Here is a 10,000-nt window from a genome sequence, read left to right as displayed (position 1 = left end):
GCGGCACTCCGCCGCTCAGCGCCGTCACCACCGTCAACGTCAACCTGACGGACGTCAACGACAACGCGCCCACCTTTGGCCGTGACCTCTACACCGCCGTGGTGTCGGAGGACGCCGCCATCGGGGAGTCAGTGGTCAAGGTGCGTCTCAAACACGTGTCGACGGCTGTCGGACTGCGGCCTAACGCCACGACCTCAAGTATACAATACTGCCGCTTTAGTTTTTTGCGCTGTTTCTTTAACAATGCGAGGCACAGGGGATCAACCAGTCAACCATTGCAGGTATCAAAGCCCAGTGCGGCGCTATGATTTGGTGGTAAATAGGGTACTCTGTCCTGGCCATATACTGGCAAACATAGTGGTGGTGTGTCCGGCCCTTTAAAGGTGACATATTATATTATGTGAGTGTGAATAGCCGTCACAAGCAGTTTTGCAAATCTTCCTCTCCTGATATCACAAGTGGGCGTGTCCACTTAGATATATTACGGATAGATGAGCAGCGTAGGTTGCAGTCCAATGGGTAGGCTGGTAGACTGATCTATCCAGCACACATCTAGTCGGACACGCCCACTTGTGTCAGAAGAGGCAGAACGGCTTGTACCGGCTAATCATACTCACACCTGGTGATATAATCTGTCATCTTTAAGGTAAGGGACTCTAGGTTGCCCATACAATTTATGCTGGCGAGACATGTGCCATCCCAGCCACCCACCCCCCCACCCTATGTCATGCCACTGTAGAGGTGCCATGAAGGTAACGCCAAACACTGGGTAAACTGGTGACACATGCACCTCTGGGTACTTCTTTGACTAAGTCTTGATCAGGCCTCTGCATGGTGATGCATCGTCATTGTGTTTTGTCCTCAGCTGACAGCAGAGGACGTGGACAGTCCCGTGAACGGTGACATCCTCTACTCCATCGTCAACGGTGACCGGGAGAACCAGTTCTTCATTGATCCGCTCAGCGGCATGATCAAGGTCAACAAGCATCTGGATCGCGAGACGGTGAGGATATAGACCATCTATGGATCCATACAACACACACACATATATATATAAACAATCACAGACACACATGGATGCAAACAAGTCTTTGCCCTTGCCAAGGAGTATGTATCATGCGTCTGCACTTGTCCTGAACACAAAGCCATTTGAGAGAATAAGGAAACACATCCCCTCCCCTTCTACAGCCATCAATTTACTTGGCAGGGGTCTGAAATTGTTTGCATCCAACTGAATGCAACCCGAGAGCATGTGGCCAATCCCAGAGCATTTGACCACAGCTTGATCATATGCACCTCCGCGTTCCTGGACACAAGGTGCCATGCCGTAATTCCGACGCCTCATTGTTCCGACGTCTCAATGGTCAGAAATATTTCCCATTAGATCGACATGCCACTATGCCGACGGTTCAATGTTCCGAAAACGGAACCCATTGGTCCGAAGGTCCGTTTGTCCGACTTTTCAAAAAGGAGGCGCATTAGGCCGACGGTTCAATATGCCGCATAGGCCAAGGCACAATTCCACATGTGTGATTATGAAACCAAAAAAAAAACAATAGGCAAGTTCCAGCAGTGCACTTCACCAAGCCAGACTGTTGCTGTGGGCTTGAACGGCCACAAGAGGTGAATTTATGAAGCGCACGTTATAGGCCTACAAGGACTAATACTTTTCCCGTAAAGAAGTCAAACTGAGTGAAAAACAAATACAATTTTTATCTTTAGTAGCTGTGTGTGGGACTATATGTGTTGTTTACTGTGTTTACAGTGGCCTTTTAGCCTAAATAATTTTGCTGGTATTGATTTAGTCAACTTATACCTCATACCGTGTGTGTGTGTGCGTGCGCGTGTGGGTGTGTGTGTGTGAGAGAGTGAGAGTGAGAGTGCCCGTGTTGAGAATTAGACCTATACGCTCTCTGTCCATGGGGCTGAAACACCCTGTCGAAATGAAGTGAAGCGTTGTCACTTTGCTCTCCAATATTCATCATGAACGTGATATGTAGGCCTATGTTGTAGGCTATTTTGGAGAGAGAGTGAGAGAGAGCGAGAGCGAGATATAAACTCTTTATATGTACATATTCGGCATAACCGTCGGCCTAATGCGCCTCCTTATTGAAAAGTCGGACAAACGGACCTTCGGACCAATGGGTTCCGTTTTCGGAACATTGAACCGTCGGCATAGTGGCATGTCGATCTAATGGGAAATATTTCCGACCATAGAGACGTCGGAACAATGAGGCGTCGGAATTACGGGCAGGCCCCGGACACAAACAGAGTTGAGGACAACTGAGCCAACTATCTTTTTACTTTGGGTTATTCGCACGAAATCCAAAGTTAATCCTGTCCAACCGACGACCAATCAGGCCATAGCATAACAACATTTGTTCTGAATCAAACTAAAAAACCTGAATTTTTGATATTAATTCATCAGCTTTTGGCTATACACAATAGCCTCTTAGAGGTTTGGTCAGACAAACTTTGTCTAGACTGCGTCAAAATCTGTACAATTACTGATGATCAAAGTAAAAATTAACCTGGAGACAATAAATGTCAAGTCAAGTCCAGAAGTAGTCTCCTCTCTTTAAACCTGCTACGGTGTTTATCGCTTGTGATGTATAATCCCAACAACGTAGTTGACATGAGGATCGTCTCCACCTAAAAGCATCACACTTTATATTACAGTTTTTAAAACAAATTCAAGGCCGACAACAAAGGCGGCTTGTTTGTATGCTTTCAATTGATGGACTGGTAATTTAATCTTCAGGTGGCGGCAACAACGTAAACAATATCAGGCTCTACCTTGAGCGGTTCCTTTAAAGTGTGAGCTGGTCGATAAACCACTGACTGTGCTGTAGCAGCCTGCTAAAAAATGGCTCATATTTGGATTGCTTTTTTTTTTTTTTTTTTGTGGCAGTTACTGTGTCACCGCAGCATTGCAAAGACCTCTCCCAAAGAAAGATAAAAAAAAAATATGTAGTGTTATAAGAATTATTACACGCGTACACATCATTTGGAGGGTTGAAGGACAACAAAACCAATATCAACGCTACCGCTCCTCTAGATACACAAAAATGTACCATAGTCCTGTTTATTCACAAAGTGTCGAGCATCTTCAAATGACTTTAATGTATTCCTGCTCCAGGGAGTTTCAAGTGTTCAGATGTGTTCCGATTCCCATTATAAAGAATTCATGAGTGGGCTGCACTTGGCAAGAGCTGATCTGAGTGTGCTCAGAAAGAGAATGACAGGTTGTGTGTGTGTGTGTGTGTGTGTGTGTGTGTGTGTGTGTGTGTGTGTGTGTGTGTGTGTGTGTGTGTGTGTGTGTGTGTGTGTGTGTGTATGTGTGTGTGTGTGTGTGTGTGTGTGTGTGTGTGTGTGTGTGTGTGTGTGTGTGTGTGTGGCTGATGAAAGTGGTCTCTGTAATTTGACGGGATCTGAAGTCCCTAGATCAGCCTTTTGCAGGTATGTGTGTGTGTTTACGGGAGCCTCGCTGTGCTTGAGCAAACAAACCACTCCCTGAGTGACTGCTTGAACGCAACATCGTCATCACAAGAAGAGCTCTGCGTGCATGTGTGTCTGTGTGTGTGTGGCTGCGTAAGTGTAAACCATTTCCAATACACATCTACCATCTCGTTTCCAATACAGGCTATTCCGATTTCTACCTCGCCAAAGCGGGGCGGAATATGTTCACGACTGTAGCTCATATGCTCATATCTCAAAGGCACCAGCCTGCTGTTTCGCTGCGCTGTTATTGCATTTCTCCACTGTATGCTTGGTTGGGCCTTTACTTTGGAGATGGATGAACGGAAAACCCACAGCACCCTCAGAATAAAGTGAAGACATCTCAGAAAGACGTTACAATAATCCAAGGGGACGATCCCAGTTAGTGCAGCAGCTGCTCAGGGCTGAGATATCAAAGGTTTCTCCTGATATCCAAGATTTACTCTGATCCTTGGATTATGTCCAACATCGACCACAATGCACTGCTTTGTATGCTAGAAGTGACGTTTGTCAACTTTGTGTCCATCGATGCTGGTTGATGAGACAAGATGGGAGGAATTTCACAATTCAAGGCTGTGTATTATGATGCTAGGAAGACACCTTTAACCTAGATTCTTATGTGGTAGCGGTTCCCAGTAGGTCCTCGTTTGTGAAAAGGTCACCATTATTGAGAGAGCTTAGGAAGGCAAGGTTGCCATGGAAATGTTGTCAAGGTGTTACATCACGTCCTTCACCAAAAATGCTGTCTCACCATAATTCATGTGAGTTCCTGAATCTTATTTGCATTTCTGAAACTTTTATTTAAGAAAAAAAATGAATTAAGCATGTCATGTTTCCTTGAAATTCGGCAAATCAAGTCTCCTTGGCGATTCCGAAAACAAAAGTTCCCCCCGTAGCCGTGAACCCAGTTCAGAGCAAAGCTGGAGTGAGCTGGCTCTCGCTGTGAGGCTGTCTCAGTGAGCATCAACATCAGTAAATCCACCTTGGAACATTTGAAAGGACTGCTTGTGCGCTGCCTCCTCCGCAGCCCTCGACACTCCTCAAAGCCTGTTCAATCCGGTAAAGCTGCTCTCCCCTCCATGTCCTCCCCCAGGTCTCGGGCTACACCTTGGCAGTCAGGGCTCTGGACAGTGGCTCTCCCGCCCTGTCCTCCACCGTCACGGTCAACATAGACATCGCCGACATCAACGACAACCCGCCCACCTTCTACCCGGCCAACCTCACCACTGTCATACAGGTAAGATTAGATTACATTAGATTACATTAGATTACATTTTATTGTCACTAGCAGAGTACAATATAATGCATTTGACATCTAACCCGAAGTGCAAAAGAAGCATTGAAATACCAAAGTACTATTTTAGTACAGTGTAAGGTTATAATTACAGGTTTGTCAGAAGTATAGGAGGATTATGTATCGAGAGTATAATAGACATTTATATATCAATACTATACATATACATGTAGTATATCTATGTATATTGTGCAGGTTTTGGTTAGGTCATGGACTATATAATAAAAGTTATAAAAGTATAGTGCAGGATTTTTTTCTTTTTTGCGATAGCCGTGCAAGGGCAATAGGTGATACAGTGCCGTAATGAATGTAAACAGTTATATAGTACAAAGCAATACATTTAAACAGGTAAACAGTTCAGAGAGTGAAATGCATCAGGTAAGCAGGTAGCCATTTAAAAGTCAAGTGCTAGACAGTGCAGTTCAGTGCAGTAATGAGTGTAAACAGTTATACAGTGCTAGGCAGTAAATGTAAACAGGTTGAACATTGCATAAAGTGAGATGCAACAGGTAAGCAGGTAACCATTTATAGTCAAGTTCTACACGGGGGGTTGGGGTTTGTTCAACAGTGTTACAGCCTCTGGAAAGAAGCTATACTTGTGCCTGCTGGTGCGGTTTGGGTGGGTGTCATCCTTGACAATGGATTTGGCTTTGTTTAAGCAGTGGTCATGGTATGTGTTGTGGATGGGGGGGAGTGGACAGCCAATAGTCCTCTGGGCAGAGTTGACTACTCTTTGTAGTGCCTTGCGGTCAGCAGCGTTGCAGTTGCCGTACCATACAGAGATGCAATTTGTAAGTATGCTCTCAGTGGTACAGCAGTAGAAGTCTGATAGAATCCTGTGAAGGCGCTGATGCGCCTTCTTCACCAGACTGGAGGAGTTGAGGGACCAAGAAAGATTTTTTGTGATGTGGACCCCAAGGAACTTGAAGTTAAAATCACGCTCCACCTCAGTGCCTTGCTGATGCCAAGCTGACTGAGCTTGGAGATCAGCTTGGAGGGGATCACAGTGTTGAATGTGGAACTAAAGTCAATAAACAGCATTCTAACAAATTATATCTATGGGCTCTCCAGGTGGGTGAGTGCTAGGTGGAGCACTGTGGAGATAGCATCCTCTGTTGATCGGTTGCTTTGGTAGGCAAATTGGTACGGGTCCAGTGAAGTGGGCAGGCAGGATTTCAGATGTGAGAAGACCAGCTATTGAAAACATTTTGGGACTGGGCTAGTGAGATGTTGAATATGTCAGTGAAGACACCAGCAAACTGCTCAGTGCAGGCTTGCAGCACATGTCCGGGGACTCCATCAGGGCCAGCAGCTTTACGAGCATTCACCCTGGTCAGGATGTCGCAGACCTCTGAGGTGGAGAGTTGGAGTGTGTCCTCGTCTGTTGAAACAGCTGACTTGAAGGCTGCATCCTTGTTCTCCCGATCCAAATGAGCGTAGAAGTGGTTCAGTTCGTCTGGGAGGGAAGTGGAGGAGGGTGGGGGAGAGTTGCATGAGGATTTGTTGGTGAGTGTATGTAGGCCTTGCCACTTACGCCGGGGGTCGGAGGAGTTCAAGTGCTCTTCAATCCTTTGCTTGTAGTTGTGTTTGGCCCTGGATATTATTTTCCTCAGATTGGATCTGGTAGAGCTGTAGGCCTCCTGTTCTCCCGACCTGAAGCCTGCATCCCAGGCCTTGAGGAGAAGGCGAACTTCCTTGTTCATCCACGGTTTCTGGTTATGGAATAGTTTCACTGTTTTGTGTGTAGTCACTCCCTCTGCACACACGTTGAGGTTATCCATGACAGATTTGGCTACGGTGTGAATGTTGGTATGGGAGTCCTTGATGGCATCAGCAAAAAAATCTTGAAGTTGAAGTTGGTCTTGTAGAGTGGGATCTGCATCTTCCATCCAGACCTTAACGGTCTTTGTTGTGGGTCTCACACATTTAATGAGAGGGGAGTATTTTGGCGTGAGAAACAGGGAAATGTGGTCAGAATGACCAAGGTTAGGGAGGGGTGTGACTTTGTAGGCAGCAGCAACATTAGTATAACAATGGTCTAGAGATTTACTCCCTCTTGTGAGGCAAGTAACATTTTGGTGAAAGTTTAGGGTGAACAGTTCTCGGGTTGCAATAGTTAAAGTTTCCGGTGACATTAAAAGACCCATCTGGATGTTTAGTCTGAAGCTTATTAATGGCAATGGAAAGTTCCTTCATTTCCGCTTTACTGTTGTAATCAGTTGGAACATACACAGCAATAGCGAAAATGCAGCTGAGCTCACGTGGAAGGTAGAAGGGCCTGCATCTTGCGATTAAATTCTCGAGATCAGCAGAGCAATGGGCATCAACAGTGACGTAGTCCGTGCACCATGTTTTGTTTACATAAATGCATAAGCCGCCTCCTCTGCTCTTACCCGTAGTCTCTGCAGTCCTGTCCGCTCTGAAGATAGAGCGTCCTTCTAGTTTCACCAGGCTTGTTGGGATGTCTTTGTTAAGCCAAGTTTCAGTGAAAAACATGACGTTACAGTCCTTAAGGATTTTCGGTGTGATTGTCCATATCTTGAGTTCGTCCAGCTTGTTGAACAAAGAACACACGTTGGCAAGGAAGATGCTAGGCAGCGCAGTTCGGCGCAGGTTTAGCCTTAGCTTCGCACGCACTCCACCTCGCTTACCCTGTTTCTGCCTGCGGTCGCGTCTCCGTCTACGAGTCTTTCCGGTCGGTAAGAATTGTCCATCGGGTCGCGGTGATCTGATCCGCTCCGAGGGAGCTGATCGAAGTTGAACGGGTAATCCAAAACTACGTTTTTGCAGCTTTGATGTATATCCAATAGTGAATTTCTGTTGTATTTTCGGTTCGCTCGAGTGTTTTGAGTGAAAAGTTGAAAGGTGGATAACCAGGTAAATAAACACTAATTCACAAAAACTAGAGAGACGCCAAGCCGTGCGTTGTGCACGTGCCGCCATCTTGTATCTTGCAGATAAGGCCTGTGTGATTGACAGGGTTGCTGGAGGGAAGGGGCGGGCCTGACTGCTCCCTGTACACATGCATGAACCAAATGCTGAATGACAATATTGACACATTTTATATTGCATTCATAGCCATTTTAAAGGAATACACACTTTCACCAGGAACAGACATTGGGATCCATCCATTGAGCATGAATGGATCCCAACAGGCAATTTACAGGTACCTGGGCCTAAGAAGGAATAACCTGCTAGACACAAACACAAATACCTCCTATACTTCCCTTCATGTTATACATATCTAAATCACACCAGACACAGCCTTTCATTTGTCATTTGAATTGAGAACCCTGTTCAGTGACTGATATATCTTACGCTGTGTGTGTAGAAATGGACCTTGGGGGGATTGACACTTCCCTTCCCTTAGGGAGAGAGAATTAAAGATTAAAAGTGGCCCGATGATCCAGGGGTGAATACCCTTACATTCAGTAGGAGGCACTTTGTGACAAGCATGTAACATTGACAGGGAGTGTCCACAAGAGCATCACTCGCTGTCACAGAATGTCTTTGGTCAATCAATTGGTCGTCGAATAATCACCGCTCTGTAACAACTGCAATCAATGGTTGTGTAAGGACCCTGAGAGAGAGCCTGTTGACACGTGCCTGTTCTTGGGCCACGCAGGAGAACAAGCCCATCGGTACCAGCATCCTCCAGCTGTCCGTGGTGGACCAGGACTCCTCCCACAACGGCCCTCCCTTCGACTTCCGCATCCTGACGGGCAACGAGGGAGGGGAGTTTGTGCTGGAGAAGGACGGCACGCTGGTGGCCAATCAGGTGTTCCGGAGGGACCTGGCCCCCCAGTATGTTATCCAGATTCAGGTAGGAAACAAACACCGGATGCAAACAACTTGCAAATGTGTGCGCAAAGGGGGCTGGGGACTTCTTATTGTACCAATAATGCGTTCTTGTTTTCACCTTGATCTCTCGCTGCGATAGAGTAGAAGCTTGTTAGGTAAACCGTCCCCGGCTTCTTCGTTATTATCATCCTAGTCGCGACCTTGATCCACTATAAAAGCTCTTTAATGGCACATTAAGCGATTTTGGGCTATCAGTGTAATCATTTTTTCAAGGACTGAGCAATTCCCCTGGCCTGGGGTACTTTATTCTCAGTATTTCCTACATTGTTTCATTATCTCATCCAGTCTGATGAATGGCCCTCTGGTGAGTTGAAGGGCACAGTGTGACGTGGGCAGCACAATGTGACACATGGACTGGTGGCGTGACTCTTACAATGAGGCAATATGACTGATAATATAATTCTTCATTCCTCATGATATCTCTGCTGTTAACAAAATTCCATTTGATGCAATTCAATTATTCAATGCAGAATGATTTAGATAAAAAAATATCCACAAATGTGACCGGGGGTTGATTGATTGATTCAATTAATGTAGAATAGAGACAACGAACACGAGAGACAAATGCACCAAACTTCCCGTTTTCTTTCAATAAAATTGAATAGAATAGAATAAGACTTTACTCTCCAGCATGGGCAGGAAATGAGCTTTTGCGAGACATTAAAACAGGAGTTTTTGAACACAGCAGTTCTGCAGGTCCTGTTTAATAGAGTAATTGCATTGAGGATAAGTTACCTGTTGTAAACATTGCTTTTGGCCAGCGCAGTTATTTATCTACAATAACTTGCATCATTTAGCTGTGACTGATATAATCGATGACAGCTTTCCAGATTGTTGCAGTTGTCAACAACACCTCACCATTATCTTCCTCATATGTTATTAGTATGTTCAGTACTGAGTGAGCAAGTAAGCAAGGTGCTCCTGGTTCGGCCATGGTTCTAACTGTCCTCTCCCATTCCAGGTGAGGGACTCTGGCAAGCCGCGGCTGTCCTCCTCGTCCACGCTGACTGTGCGGGTGATCGAGGAGAGCCTGCACCGGCCCGTGGCGCTGCCCCTTGAGGTCATCATCGTCACCATGGAGGACGAGTTCCCCGGCGGCGTCATTGGCCAGCTGCACGCCACCGACGCCGACCCCTATGACGCACTGGGTTACGGGCACGCAGCGCCGCTCCAGCGCAGCCTCTTCAAGATCAGCCCGCACGACGGCAAGATCATCGCGCTGGGCGGCCTGGACGCCGGCAGCTACTCCCTCAACGCCAGCGTGAGCGACGGCCGCTTCGCCGTGCCGGTGCCGGTGAGCGTGCGCGTGGAGCAGGCCTCGGCCGAGATGCTTCGCGAGGCGGTGAC

General features: G+C 46.5%; 1 protein-coding gene across 5 annotated transcripts in view; it reads left to right on the top strand.

Annotated features, from left to right (window-relative positions):
- Nucleotides 1-10,000, top strand: part of fat3a (FAT atypical cadherin 3a) — a 153,805-nt gene that overhangs the window by 123,935 nt on the left and 19,870 nt on the right. For all 5 annotated transcript variants that reach the window (XM_030381615.1, XM_030381613.1, XM_030381614.1 and 2 more), the window contains 5 exons: nucleotides 1-140; nucleotides 866-1,003; nucleotides 4,592-4,735; nucleotides 8,418-8,615; nucleotides 9,615-10,000. The exon at nucleotides 1-140 is cut by the window's left edge and continues 75 nt beyond it; the exon at nucleotides 9,615-10,000 is cut by the window's right edge and continues 449 nt beyond it. In XM_030381615.1, coding sequence (XP_030237475.1) covers nucleotides 1-140; nucleotides 866-1,003; nucleotides 4,592-4,735; nucleotides 8,418-8,615; nucleotides 9,615-10,000 — 1,006 coding nt within the window. The remainder of the gene's footprint in view (nucleotides 141-865; nucleotides 1,004-4,591; nucleotides 4,736-8,417; nucleotides 8,616-9,614) is intronic.

The sequence above is a fragment of the Gadus morhua genome, chromosome 16 (assembly GCF_902167405.1).
Source record: "Gadus morhua chromosome 16, gadMor3.0, whole genome shotgun sequence".
Classification (NCBI taxonomy): Eukaryota; Metazoa; Chordata; class Actinopteri; order Gadiformes; family Gadidae; genus Gadus; species Gadus morhua.
The sequence above is the reverse complement of the archived record's forward strand: the minus strand, read 5'-3'. Positions and strand labels throughout refer to the sequence as shown.